The following is a 15,022-nucleotide window of genomic DNA, read 5'->3' on the forward strand; positions in this document are numbered from 1 at the left end:
GCGCGCATGATGGTGGAGTCGTCTGGCGCCGTGGCGGCATCGATGGCAGGCCTGACATGGTCAATGCGATGATCTCTCTTGAAGATGGTGGCATGTGCGTTGGCGTATGCTGAGAGTCTGCTTGACTGGATGTGCTTCTCATCTGCTATTGGGCGGCTTGGGAAGGTATTTGGTTTTTTGGATGATGTGAGTTGGTGAATTGTCACCCCTTCATCCCTCTGTAGGTTTAGCGAGGTGGCTTCGAGTTTGATCTTTTGTATTACTCTTGTAAGGTGTTGTGAATAATCTAATAAAAAAAACCGTGTGCATCCCTTCAATGCAGAAGCTGGGACGATATTTCCCCCATTTCGAAAAAAAACTTAGACACTAGGTTATGCAGTTCTGAGTTCTGAACACATGCTCTGCAATTGTTTTGGGGTATCGATGCCTACTGCTGGCGATCGTGCACTCTAACAGCCAATGGCACCAAGAGTCGCCACATAACCCGCACGATGTATCCATGGCCATATTATGTCAGTGCCTCACGTCCCCGTCGCGATTGAGTTCTTCGCCAATCTCCACATAAACATTCACATATTCAACGGTACACTGGCCTTCTAGAGTGAGATTTAGTCTTTCTCCTATCCCTTCTAGTCTGAAGATGTTGTCGTTTCTTCTAACTAGGCCTCTCATCGGTGTTTAGTATTCACAATCATCTAGTATGCCGATCTTACTAAAAACATTCTAGATCTCCCAAAATGCGATGACTAGAAGTTATCAGTTCTCTCAGTGCTCAAAAGGATCGAAGTAACCACCTCAATGTCCATTGGTAAGAAGTAAACCCAGAGATTTTTGCATGTCCCAAATGGTTGATGTCCGGTCAATGAAATCTGCTAAAAAGAGCTGCATATCAGCTTTCAATAAGCAAGTGATAGGACGCACGGTCTCGTCACGAGGCAGCCAGCTCTCATTCCATGCCTGAGTATGCTCACATGTACCAATACGTGGTATCAGCATGTGTTACATGATGTCTCTTCCTTTCAAGATTGAGTGTCAGACTTGAGATTGGTGGCACCCTACCGTAGCAAGAAGAGGTCATCGATGGATAGTAGATGACCTTAAGTATTTGAACACTCTAGGTTTTTGGGTTTTCAAGGAGGCGCCATGCTTGCCTTGCAAGGAGAACAAGGTTGTAACCTAGACCCCTGCGTATTTTGGCATGGTCATCTCTTCCCATGAGACCCAACACGTTCTCCTTTGTCCTTCTGAGCTGCCCCACCAAAAATTGTGAATCAATGAGTTTAACCTTTGAGATAGTCCTTGTGGTAGTTTGAAAGCATGACATCAGATATGTTCGAATAGCCCGAGCTACAACTTTGATCAAGATCTCCTTCCCGCCGCCGAGAGGATACTCTCCATCCAACCTTGTACCCTTTTCCAGACTCGGTCCCTCAAGTATTTAAATGCACCATTTACATATCGTCCTACATCTGAAGGCATACCAAGGTACTTCTCGCTGATATGTTCATTTTGGACATTGGTGATCCTTTTCATATCATTGTGGGCAGTCTCCGAGCAATCCTTTTAGGAAAAGACAGATGATTTTTCAAAATTTATCCTTTCCCACGAGGCTTGACAAGTTGACAACAAATGTTTAAAACCTCCTTTTACAAAAATAAAGTGTCCAAAACCTCAACCACTTCATTAGCACCCTCCGCACTGGCACTTTAAAAACAACATGCTATCATCAACAAGCAGTAGTGGTAGCTGCCGGGACAAAACTACCCACCGTTAAACCTCGGAGATTCGATGATTCAACAATGCTTCGAGATTTCTTGTCAAAATTTCAGAAGCCCATCTAGTCTCGCTACATGGGAAGCCCAACAAGGCCAATAGAACGTTTTCGCTCTCTTCTCTGGAACTGCTGCGCATCGCATAGGCGGATCGTCTGAAACCTGAAACGCCAAATCCCCACCCACGATAGAACCAAAATCCAACTCTCCGGCGGCGGCGGCGGCGGGGGCCTGCAGCGGGCGACGGCGGCGGGGCGTGGAACCACGGCGTAGTCTTCCGGCAAGCAGGCACACCATCTAGATCCGCAACTATGTGCGTTCCTTTCTTTCCTGCCAGGAATGGAGTCTACCCACATAATTTGATCCCAGCGTGTGCACTTTTGTATGCAGAGGACTGGTCACAGGATGCAGGCTTTGCTGCGGAACGTCTGTCGATCCGGAACCCGCGGCACGTCTCAGAAGTTCCTGGACTGCACTCCTCCCGGGGCTGCCCAGTCGTTCATAGAACCTCTGAGGCCTTGCAGCTGGATTCGTCAAATCGTGGTGTGTGTGCCAGTAATCGTATTGGGTATACCTGTTGCCGGCTTGTCTTCCTATGTTACTAACTGATCCTGCTCGTGTCTATCGGATTGAATTTTGATGTGCAGAGCCCAGTCATTCCACACGAAGGTGTTCAGACTTATGGTTTCTGCACCAAGGCTCTGGCTGTGAGGGGGTTCTCGACAGTGGCGGCTGCCGAGGATGAAGATTCCAGCTCTCCAATGGTTGACCACCCGCCGAGCATCAAGTTCAAGAGGCCTGACAAAACGGCCAGGCACATTATGAATGTAAGCCGAGAGTTATTTCCAGGAGGCGTATCACATCCAGTAAGGTTGCAGTGATCGCTTAAACAGCTTACCATATTCATCACTTGAATTTCTCAGATCTTGAACAAAAAGGCAGTCGACAAAGTCCGCACAGAGAGGGAGATTCCTGATGTGCAGCCTGGATGTATTGTCCAAATGAGAGTGGTAAGTACCAAGTAAATGCACTCTCTACTTAGTGCTGTTCATTTGTATATCTTTTGTTCTGATTCTATATGTAAACAGCAAGTGCCTGAGAACAAGCGGCGTGAGTCTACATTGAAAGGCATCGTCATAGCAAGGCGCAATGCTGGGATCGCTACAACTTTCAGATTGCGTAGATTAGTAGCCGGCGTGGGAGTTGAGTCTGTCTTTCCACTGTAAGTGACACCCAATATGTGCTTCTCTCTTCCATTTTCATGTTGATACTGCTTTGTTTCTGATATTTGCATTTGGACGTCATAATTACTTCTTTGTTCTGTACTACTATGTACTTCCTCTGTTCTTTTTTAATTGACTCAGATTTAGTACAACTTTGTACTAAATTTGAGTCAATTAAAAGAGAACGGAGGGAGTATCTGCGAGAATAATAATCACTTGTGCATTCACATCAGGCAACAATTGGTACTTTTAGTGCTCCCTTTTCTTTAGCATTGACAGAACATGGCAAGTTTTTTTTAATTGTGCATAAACCTTTTTCGCGACTACAACACACACATCACTACTCATGCACACCGCCACACACACACTTCTCCTAGTCCCATGCTATAGTGACAGCGAGCGAAGATATACATGCAGTTCTCACTAAATTTCTATTAATTAAACACATATGGAATTTCGGATATACAGCGCTATGTTAGAAATGTAGTTGACTGAACTAAAAAAGTCGTTTTTTTGCTTTGTTCTATTTTGTCTCTGAGCTATTCGGGATTCACCGCCTTCTTGATATACCCGATAGTATCTCATCTGCCAATTGGAATGGTGGCAGCAGCTTCATTCTGGTCCTTGTGTAGTTGTGTTAGTTGTAAATCCATGACAGCAAATACTATTGTGTATCACCTAAACCATACTTCCTCCATTCCAAAATATAAGACGTATGAATTTAGACAAAAGTCAAAGCTTAGTAAGTTTGATCAAATATATAAAAGAATTAGCAACATCTACAATATTGAATAAATACACTATGAATATATATTTTATGGTGGATATGCTGATATTAATTTGGTATTGTAGTGTTCATATTCTTGTCTATAAAAGTGGGTTGAACATAGAAAACATTTGACTTTTGACTAAATTTTGTGTATTTTGGAATGGTGGGAGCGCTAAGTATGGTTAATGAACCGTTAAGTGAACAGTGAAGGATACTGGTAGTATTCGATACAAAGCATAATTGTCTGTACAGAATCAATTGCTTGTCCTGTGTTAGCTTTTCATTACAAATGCAGCTTGTATAGTTTCATAAATGCGTGTATCCAGCTATGGTTAAACTACCTTTCATGAGTACATAGCCTTTGTCTGTCCTGCGTCTGCTGTCGGACCGAATACATTGGAAAAACGACATGAGTAGGATATTTCATATAGGCTCTCCTTTTGTCTCCAGGATCTGTTAATTTCTTGAATCCTTCACATAAAAGTTGTCTTCAGTTTTTAAAGAATTCATAATAAATGAAAGATATCATCACATAATACTTGTTGGATGCAGACTATTTTCGTGATGCTAGTTCTCTTGTGCATTCAGGTACTCGCCAAACATCAAAGAAATCAAGATCTTGGACAGGAAGAAAGTCAGGAGAGCAAAGCTGTATTACCTTAGGGACAGAATGAATGCACTTAAGAAATGAGACCACAACATGAGCTTGGTTTTTACCGTTTTGCTTCTGATGTGTATCTGCATTGCTTCAGTTGCCATAGTGCTTGCAGTTGGAGACGCCCGATGCTTAGTTCCAGCTCGTAGAACTAGTGTCTCCAGTCACCATGCATGGTTTCTGGAGCGAAGTGCTAACAGAAGTTTTGTTTCTGTTATTTGGAATTTAACAGTGTGGATCGGTACTATTTTGTGCTTTCTAGCAGTCAGTGTAAAGGAAAGAAATAAAACACCCTAGGATCTGTAGCTCCTCCATTTTTTTTCGAAGATTTTGGTACTAGTATATCTGCCTGTTTTGGTAAGGTTGATACTCAAAGATGTAAGTTTTCTACTCGAGAGAAGCCTTGGAGCACAAAATGTCCCGTTTGTTATGCAGGAATTTTGTAGAATTTTCCGCGTAGATGGTTCATATCCTGTCGCTCTAACTGCTCTTCCGGCCACGAGCAGGGCATGTGCACTCTTTGCAGAGGAGAAAACAGCGAGTTCATCCTGAATTCTTGGATTGAACTGGCTACAGGTGTGGTGTCCATGCATTTTGCTCAAACTATTGATAGAATGATAGTGTTTGCATGTTGTTTGGGTCTCCTACCTCCGGCTCCAGGTCATGCAAGCATGGGTGATAAACATCTATGAACACTGCATTTTCAGGCCATTGATTATCCTGTGGAACAGCTCAAGTTTGAACTTCGGTCGCATCGGTCTTACTCTCATGTACCTTGGTTTTGGATACTGAAAAGTGAGAGCTCGTGCCTGAAACAGTACAGTAATTCCTGCTGCAAAATCCAATGCATCTGGGGCCGTACGTTGTACCCACTGTATGCTGAGCTCACTATCTGGAAAACTTTTTTTGCCAAGCCATGTGACAAACAGTCGACGTGTGCCAAAAGCATGCTAGTGAGATTATTTCCTCCACTTGTTGCAGGAGGTGTCAGATCAGGAACGCGACACCTGAAACTCGTGTGCCAGGGGGTGACGTCGCCGGAATCCCAGTTCGTGCTTGGATGGGCTTTTGCTACTCTGGCTTGTCAGGACCGCCTGGTAAGTGGGCCGTGGTCCCTGCCTTCATCATCATCATCAATTCATCATGCCGTGTTCTTCATAAGATCATCTTATATGAGTGTTGATGGTTTCTCAAAAAAAAAAGAGGGCTGATGGAGGGGAAAAATCCATCTTATGAGTGTGGAGGGAGTCTTGGATTACAAAAAGCGCAAGTATTAATAAGGTGGTTACTAAATACAATAATTTATATCTCATTTAGGCATACAAATGTTATGCAAGTCAAGATACTGACTGTGGAAGTGATCGTGAGTGATGTACAACAACACTATAACCTGATAATGAGGCAAATATAATATATCTAGGGCCATTTGATATCGGTATCAATAATCAAAAGACTATATGCACCATTTGGGGAATAAAAGTACCATCATACAAGTCTTAACATGTGATCGGAGTGATGTACAACAACTTGATAATGTGGCAAATATAGCATATCTAGGGCCATCTTTGAATTGTAAGAGTCCTGTAAGATTTTTTTATAGAATTCTAATCCGTGGACCCTGGGAAAAAAACATAGCACCGAAAGCCCTTCCTCAGGCATTGTTGCCTTTCACAATGTCTCGGGCGAAAGAATCTCTACCTACCATTTCTAATTCACATGTTTTTTCGCAGGAAGTCAAACATTCACTTGACTCTTTATTTTCCGTGGGCCCGAGGTAGCAGAAGGAAATAAACTACCGAGCCATACCAAGGGATGCATTATGTTTGCATGTTAAGGTCCATAGACACACGTCTAAGCAAGTTGATTTTTTTTTACTTCAAAACATACAACCCGATTGTGTAATTTCACGGGATCTCTGTTCCTTCATTCCGAACGCCAACTGCATAGTTTTGTTCAACGTTATGGTCCCCATATTTTGAACATCCCTCTATTTTGTTCCAACCCAATGTTTTCTTTCCCTTTGTTTCCTCGAGATTTTTTTCCTATGATTGCTTTTAAATTAAATGAATAGTGCCGTCCGAATTTCTATGGGTTCAATTAACATGCCCCAGTTTCATTTGAACCTTAACATAACTCTAACAGTACAACCTATTTTAAGACTCGGTTGTGTAGGACCAGGGCATATTTCTGGTGGTTTTCCTCTGTTTTATCCAAAAAAAAACTATTCCTGCAAATTTCTCCCATGTTCTGCAATCATTTGTTTTGTATTGGTAAACATATTTTTTCCTACTTCCTCATTTCACATTCATGCAATTCCAAGGGCCTATTTGGCTCAAACAAAGTATAGTAATAGGGACTTCTCCTATGGTTTTAGCATTCATATCATTGGTTAAAAGCAACCAGACAAAGGAAAAACACAAGAAAGGCTCATTTGATCTCTATTTTATATGAAATACACATAATTTTACGATTCACTTTGACTCTCGTTTTGTATTCCTACTCACAAAGAACGAACGTGACTGAGGTCTTCAATGGAAGAATAACAACCTAATTATACATTATCAGTTGGTTTGAGTTTTATCTGACAGTGTTTTAGGATTCATGTGTTTTTCTATCCCTATGAACTAAACGCCAAACTTTACAAAATTCTTGTGTTTTTCCATCATCTGAATTGCATATGCATTACTATCATATTCATACAAATTTGTATGCTATTTGTGCGCTTTTAGAATCATGCAAACCAAACGAGCCCCAAAGAGGCCCTAAAACCTGATAACAAAGTGTGTCCTACAAGTAATTATCGACCAAAATGTCGTTAAAACATATAAATTTTGAAGATCATGTCTAGCTAATTTTTTTGGATCGTGATTTTATCTATTACAAAACATGATTGTTGCAAGTGTAGACAATCCTACCCAGGGTCCCACGTAGTCACATGTGGCCTATACAAGAGAAATGATCAAAGTGAAGCCAAGCCAATAAAAGTCCCAGCAGCAAGCCATGACCATTAAGTCGAATAGTGATAGAAAATAAACGGTAAAATCAAAAGGAGTAAAATAATCATATTACGGCGGAATGATGAGAGGGCTTGGTGTAGCATATCCTATGGATGCTAATATGTCCTAGTCCACGAGCATGTGAGTCAGTCACTCTTACTTGAATCAAAGAAAGGGTAATGTACTAGACCTTTAACACCAGTTTTGGGGCGTAGGGTCGATTACAAGGAGCCATGTACGACTTGGATCGACATGGAAGGGTAGTTTGGTGTCGGCCTCTACAAGTCGCGTATGAATCAAAACTTTGACCAATCCTCCCTTGACGTCTTCCTAAAATAAGATTAAGTCGAGGTCAACTAGGGGTTGAACCTATTCCAATAACATTGACAGGTGAATCTCATTAGAGTACGACAACCTTCACCATAGGACCTTCGTACACACACGCCCTACTAGCATATTGTGTCTATAGCACTTGAGGAGATATACCTCCTACTCTCCATGTACCTCCTACTCTCCAGGTATTTCAGAAAAAAACATTTGGAGCCATCCATGGGTAAGGCCAACAGTCGTGTGAAGGAAAATAAGTCGAGAAATCTAGACAGCCTAGCATAAGCAAGTTATAGCTGAAGCTTCATAGACAACAATAAATCCAGTCGCAACATGAGAAAGGAAGAAAGGTGGTCCTACCTATGCCAATAAGACGACGATCTTGAAGCCAACACTATTAAGAGTGAAACAATGTGCATCACCCCCATCTCATATGTTCCACTATCAATAGTTCTTGAAGGAATACAATCTTGTCGAAGTCAAGATGAATTTCCTCAAAGAAATATTGTCGTTAGTTCTTGTGTCCTCCTTAAATAGGACTCCTAAAATCCAACTGTTACACAGTTTTCTTCAATGCCTACATATTTTGGGAAGGCTTGGAAGTTCCTAGGCACATGTGGGAGCCGATATGCACATTTTCCTAAACACCCTGGAGATAGCCTCCGGAAGTTTCTCTGGTACTTCCGGATACACACTAGTAGGAAAAGCCTCATCAGTGGCGCACCAAAAATGGATTCTGTGGCGCATGGGAGGTGCGCCACAGAAACGTCGCCACAAAAATAAGGTTTCTGTGGCGCACCTTCCCATGCGCCACGGAATTAAGGTTTCGTGGCGCACGTGTTCTTAGGTGCGCCACGAGAAGCGTGCGCCACGGGACTGGTTTTCGGTGCGCTACGGAAATTGCTTGTATTATACACGATTTTGTGCTTGCTCGCTATACACATGCGGTTTATACACACCAATATACGGAGATACGAGGTTATATACAGGCAACATTCAGATATAATATAAATATCATGTACATTGCACGGATATAACATAGACATCATCATCACATTACTTAGAGCCCGATCGAGATACATATATAGTGGCAATTAAGTGTCAAATGTTTTGCATACAACTCTTAATTCATACAAAATTCACAATTTCGAGATACAAAGTAGTCTTCATCCGGTTCCTCCTTTGCTCCCTCATCTCTACCCACCAGGCTCGCTTGCATCGGGGTCCTTCATCCAGTTCCTACTATGATGAAAATGGAAGAAAGTGAGACCAACAAGTCCGATGCACAAGAGAAATGGAATAAATGCCTCATACATTGTTGGTCAACACAAATATTAACATTCGAGGGACGGTGTAAGTGAGACCAAGTCCGATGCACAAGAGATTGATATTTGTGCTATCGTACCAGAGCTCACTTACGCCGCCCCGAGTGTACGGTGACCAAACATTTTAATCATCGGCATTTTGAAAATCTCAAAGCAAATGGAATGAAAAAATGGAATAAGTGCCTCATACATTGTTGGTCAACACAAATACTATGGTCGAAACCATAGTTGCGAGTATACACCGCGAGTATACTTTGCGAAGGGCCCCCTTTCACTGGCCGCCGTTCCGTGAACGGGTGCTTGACGACACAACGACGTCGATGCGCCTCTCCGGCGCAGAACCACGGCAGTCCCTCGCCGTCCGGTGAACGAGTCCTTGATGCAAAGACCGTGCCGGCCTGCCCAGCATTATGCCGGGCCGTGTTGCCGCGCTTCAGGCCGTGTGTCCCGCGCCCTGCACTGTTCGCCTTCTTGCCCGGTGAACCAATAGACTGATCGTTGGAATAAGGAAACCGATGATGGCAGGTCGCAAGATTAAATTGCGATCGGTCGTCATCGGCTTCCTTATTCCAACGATTAGTCTATTCGTTCACCGAGCAAAAAGGCGAAGAGTGCAGGCGCTCGAGACACGGCCCGAAGCACGGCAACGAGGGTCGGCATGATGCTAGGGAGGCTGACACCGTCTTTGCATTAAGGACTTGTTCACGTCATTGGACGGCGAGAGAAGAAAAGTGGTGATGCACCGGAGAGGCAGGTCGGCGTTGTTGTCTCGTCAAAGACTCGTTCACGGAACGGCGGCCGGGGAAAGGGGGCCCGTCTACAAAGTATATTGCGGCGTATAGGTGACCAAACATTCTAATCATCGGCACTAAAATGGAAGAAAGAGCCAAGTGGTATCTCAACTAGATATCATATGCCTCATACTTTGTTGGTCGAAAGAAATATTAACATTCCGGGATGGGGTCAGTGAGGCCAGGTAGAATACACAAGAGATTGATATTTGTGCCATCGCACCAGGCTCACTGGCCCACCCCAGAGTGTACAAGTGACCAAACAATTTAATCATCAGCACTAAAATGGAAGAAAGGCCAATGCAATTAAGAAGTAGCTAGTATGAACTAAATGGAATGCCTCATACTTTGTTGGTCGAAACAAATATTAACATCTGATACGTCCAAAACGTATCTACTTTCCCGAACACTTTTGCTATTGTTTTGCCTCTAATTTGTGTATTTTGGATGCAACTAACACGGACTAACGCTGTTTTCGGCAGAACTTTTCGGTGTCTCGTTTTTGTGCGAAATCCAACTTTCGGGAAAAACCTCGAGATTTTGACGAAAGGCCCTATTTTCCCAGAATGCGACGGAGCCGGAAGGACAATTCAAGTGGAGGCCCGAGGGCCCCACACCATAAGGCGGCGCGGCCTAGGGGGCCCGCGCGGCCCTATGGTGTGCCCCCTCGGCCGGCCTCCGACGCCCTCCTTCGGACTACTTATTCGCCTCGACCTAAAAACGCACGGGGAGAGGTCGAAGTCGCCGAAACCCTCCGAACGCCGCCACATCGCGAAACTCCGTCTCGGGAGCCGAAGTCTCCGTTACGGCACTCCGCCGGGACGGGGAATTGGAGGAGATCATCACCGCCATCACCGCCAACGCCTCTCCATCAACCAGCCATGTTTCCCCATCCATGTGTGAGTAATTCCCCCGCTGTAGGCCGAAGGGGATGGTAGGGATTGGATGAGATTGGTCATGTAATAGCATAAGATTGTTAGGGCATAGTGCCTAGTGTCCGTAGATGTTACTTTTATGATATTGTTGCAACTTGTTATGCTTAATGCTTGTCACTAGGGCCCGAGTGCCATGATCTCAGATCTGAACATGTTATTGATTCATGAAGATATTCGTTGTTTATGATCTTACACCGCAAGTTGTATACACATGTCGTTGTCCGGAACCAATGGCCCCGAAGTGACGAAATCGGGACAACCGGAGGGAATGGTAGCGACGTGAGGATCACATGTGTTCACGGAGTGTTAATGCTTTGCTCCGGTACTCTATTAAAAGGAGTACCTTAATATCCAGATAGTTTCCCTTGAGGCCCGGCTGCCACCGGCTGGTAGGACAAAAGATGTTGTGCAAGTTTCTCATTGCGAGCACGTACGACTATAATTGGAACACATGCCTATTGATTGATTAGTACTTGGATACCGTTTTATTATTATCCGCAAATGCCACTGCTATGATTGTTACATGAGTTTCTCTCATCCATGCAACGCCCGTCATCCGTCCCCGTGCCTACGGTATTTTAATCCTGCTTGTTTACTAAAATTACTACTGCTGTCTTTGTTACTCTGCTGCTCGTTATTTCACTACTGCTACTACTATAAAACTGTTACTACTGATAAACTCTTGCGAGCAAGTCTGTTTCCAGGTGCAGCTGAATTGACAACTCCGCTGTTAAGGCTTTCAAGTATTCTTTGTCTCCCATCGTGTCGAATCAATAAATTGGGTTTTACTTCCCTCAAACACTGTTGCGATCCCCTATACTTGTGGGTCATCAAGACTATTTTCTGGCGCCGTTGCCGGGGAGCATAGCTTTATTTGGAAGTTCACTTGGATTGATATTGTTCGCTGCAAATTCTCCATCATGGGTAAAACTCGCGATACTAAGGTCGCCATATTACCATCCACTACAAGAAAAGGTACAACTCCGAGTACCTCTGCTGCTCTTGATTCACCATCTGTGATAAGTAAACTTGTTTCACCACCACAAGCTTCAAATGCTTGGTACTTCGCTCGAATCTGAAAATTCCTCTTATAATATTGATGATGCTTCTGCTGTGCTTGATGATAGTGGTTCATTGGGAACTTTTCTAGATGCTACAATTGCTAGGTCTAAACAAATAGAAAATGCTGAAACTCCTGATGTTACTACACCTGTTAATTCACCTGAACTTGAATACTCTAGTGATGATCTTGATGAAGATTATGTGGAACTTGATGATGATTTTATTGAAAAATGCCATGCTACTACTGATGCAAGAAAAATTAAAAAGTTGCTTGCAGAACATACTTGTTAGATATAAACTGTCTCCTGATCCTAAATTTGCCACATCTCCTATAAACATTAAGGATAAAGATTATGATTTTTCTCTTGATCTATCTCATATAGCTATTGTTGAGAAAACACCTTTTTGTGGTACTGAAAAAGAAAGTGCTGTTGAACACATGATTGAGTTATCTACTTTGAGTAGCTTGTTTTCTGATGATGTTAAGAAGCGTACTTACTTTGTTGCTAAAATCTTTCCATTCTCATTAAAAGATGACGCTAAAACTTGGTATAATAGTTTGCCACCTAGTTCTATTAAAAGTCCAAAAGAATTGCTTGATGTTTTCTTCCGGAAATACTTTCCTGCTAGTGCTCAACATGCTGCTTTGCAGAGAGTTTATAATTTTGATCAGGGAGATGGAGAGAAATTGCCTGAGGCTTGGGCGAGATTTTGCTCTCTTATTAGAGGTCTGCTCGACCATGATTTAGAAAAGCATGATTTACTTGATATATTTTATAGTGGACTAACCATTGAGTCTAGGGCATACCTGGATAGTTGTGCTTGGTTGTGTTTTCGGAAAAGAACTCCGGACGAAGGTCGAAGAATTATTGGCTAAAATAGGCCGGAATCATGATGATTGGACTACGCCTGAACCAACTCCAACGCCAATAGTGAAGAAGAGGGGTTTAATTAAATTGAATGATGAAGATATGAGGGAAGCCAAGAAGTCTCTCAAGGAGAAAGGTATTAAATGTGAAGATGTGAAGAATCTACCTCCCGTAGAAGATATATGTGAGATAATTCCCCCTTCATCCATGATTGAGGTAAACTCCCTTCAACGCTTTACTAGAGAAGATATTCCGTATTCAAAACCTCCTGCGCAATGCTTAGATGAGTTTGATAATTATATTGTTAAGCAAGAAAATTTTAATACGAGAGTAGAGAATCATTTAATGGAAAATTCTCAAGCTATTAGTGAATTGCATGATATTGTGGAGAGAACCTCCAATGATGTTAAGATGCTTGTTAAACATTTTCATATGGTTCAAACTCAAATTGATCAACTCACTAAAGTGCAAAATGACTTGCTAGGAAATAATTCTAAAGAAAAACATGCTTATAAAGTAACAACTAGAGGTGGTGTTTCTACCCAGGATCCTCTATATCCTGAAGGACATCCTAAAAGAATTGAACAAGATTCTCAACGAATTGAAACTAGTGCTCCATCTAAGAAAAAGAAAAAGAAACATAAGAATGTTGTAGAATCCTCCGAACTCTGTTAATGATCCTAATAGTATTTCTATTCTGATGCTGAAACTGAAAGTGGTAATGAACATGATAAAGATAATGATAAGAATGATACTCCTGATAAAGAAGAGGTTGAAAAAGAACCTGAAAAGCATGCTAAAAATAAAAAGTATACTAAAGAAGATTTTATTGCAAAAGCAAATGCCTTTTCCTGCTAAGAAACTAAAATCAAAGGAAGAAGAACACTAGAATAAATTTTGTGATTGGATGAAACCCTTATTCTTGCAAATCCCTTTGACTGATGCTATTAAATTGCCTCCTTATTCAAAGTATATGAAAGATATTGTTACTAACAAAAGGAAAATCCCCAATGAGGAAATTTCCACTATGCTTGCTAATTACTCTTTCAATGGCAAAGTTCCAAAGAAGTTGGGCGACCCAGGTATACCTACTATTCCTTGTTCTATTAAGAATAATTATGTTAAAACTGCTCTATGTGACTTGGGAGCCGGTGTTAGTGTTATGCCTTTTTCTCTTTATAAGAGACTTTACTTAGATAAGTTGATACCTACTGATATATCTTTGCAAATGGCTGATAAATCTACTGCTATTCCTGTTGGTATATGTGAGGATGTTCCTGTTCAAGTTACTAATAACTGCTTGATATTAACTGATTTTGTTGTGTTTGAAATGCCTGAAGATGATAATATGTCTATTATTCTTGGGAGACCTTTTCTTAACACCGCAGGGGCTGTTATTGATTGCAATAAAGGAAAGGTTATTTTCAATGTTGATGATAAGGAACACACCGTCTATTTCCCCAAGAGGATTGAAAAAGCGTGCGGAGTTAATACTATTTCTAATGTGAGAACTATCAAAGTGGGAACTATTGATTGTCCTATATATGAGCCTAAAGAAGAATATCAAACTCTTGTGATTGGATCCATATCAATACAATTCAAGGTAACATGATTGATTTGAGGTTTATTTCTTCATATGCTATGTAAAATTTATTTGGTGGCAAGACTTGATCAACCTTGTTAACAAATACCTTTTATATGCATAGAGGAGGTAAACAACATCTCTTTCTTCCTCCACTTGCTTTAGTTGCTGTAGCACTTTTAATTTGCAAAGTTCCTTAGTTGATTAGAGATTTCAAAAATTTTCCTGGCCAGTAATAATAAACTTAATACCCAGAAATGTGCATTTTTCAAAGTTTTCAAAAATTCGCGAAAATTATACCGTTGGTCCTATTTTTCGACGAGGCACCTGGGAGCACCGAGAGGATGACCTGTGGGGCACCACGGGGTGCCACACCACGAGCCGGCGCGGCCGGCAAGGGGCGCGCCACCCTGTGGTGTGGGCCCCTCCTTGCCCCACTTCTTCATCTCTTCCTCTCAACATCTTCTCTCTCCCGAAAAAACTCGAACCAACTTTCTCTCACTCGCGTTTTTGCTCAAGAGCTCAGGATTTTTCGATCTCTTTGCTCAGCCCAGATTTCTGTCTGAAATTTGGCACATTTGCTCTCCGGTATGTGACTCATTCGATTATCCAAATAGAATTTTGTTTGGTTGAGTATATCTTGAATATTTTGCTGCTGTAGGTAACATGTTTAGTGAGCTTGCATGCTTGTTCTAAGTGGTAGAAACTAGTTTTGA

General features: G+C 42.1%; 1 protein-coding gene across 2 annotated transcripts; it reads left to right on the forward strand.

Annotated features, from left to right (window-relative positions):
- Positions 1 to 2,046: 2,046 nt before the first annotated feature.
- On the forward strand, positions 2,047 to 4,736 carry LOC124698973 (50S ribosomal protein L19, chloroplastic-like). Of its 2 annotated transcripts, XM_047231350.1 has the most exons (6): positions 2,047 to 2,085; positions 2,163 to 2,315; positions 2,420 to 2,599; positions 2,696 to 2,782; positions 2,861 to 2,994; positions 4,353 to 4,736. In XM_047231350.1, the coding sequence occupies exons 2-6, from the start codon at positions 2,178 to 2,180 to the stop codon at positions 4,453 to 4,455; spliced, it is 642 nt and encodes a 213-aa protein (XP_047087306.1). In that variant the 5' UTR covers positions 2,047 to 2,085; positions 2,163 to 2,177; the 3' UTR covers positions 4,456 to 4,736. The 2 variants fall into 2 exon arrangements, with proteins under 2 accessions (XP_047087306.1, XP_047087305.1); XM_047231349.1 differs by lacking the exon at positions 2,047 to 2,085 and having other exon boundaries at positions 2,118 to 2,315.
- The last annotated feature ends 10,286 nt before the right edge of the window (positions 4,737 to 15,022 follow it).

The sequence above is a fragment of the Lolium rigidum genome, chromosome 3 (genome assembly GCF_022539505.1).
Source record: "Lolium rigidum isolate FL_2022 chromosome 3, APGP_CSIRO_Lrig_0.1, whole genome shotgun sequence".
NCBI lineage: Eukaryota > Viridiplantae > Streptophyta > Magnoliopsida > Poales > Poaceae > Lolium > Lolium rigidum.

What these genes read in the sequence shown, in the direction of transcription:
- LOC124698973 (XM_047231349.1), top strand. Translation starts at nt 2,157, where the DNA reads ATGCAGAGGACTGGTCACAGGATGCAGGCTTTGCTGCGGAACGTCTGT. An exon ending in GCTGGATTCGTCAAATCGTG is followed by an intron (nt 2,316 to 2,419) that starts GTGTGTGTGCCA and finishes TTTGATGTGCAG; the next exon opens with AGCCCAGTCATTCCACACGA. An exon ending in GTTGAGTCTGTCTTTCCACT is followed by an intron (nt 2,995 to 4,352) that starts GTAAGTGACACC and finishes TTGTGCATTCAG; the next exon opens with GTACTCGCCAAACATCAAAG.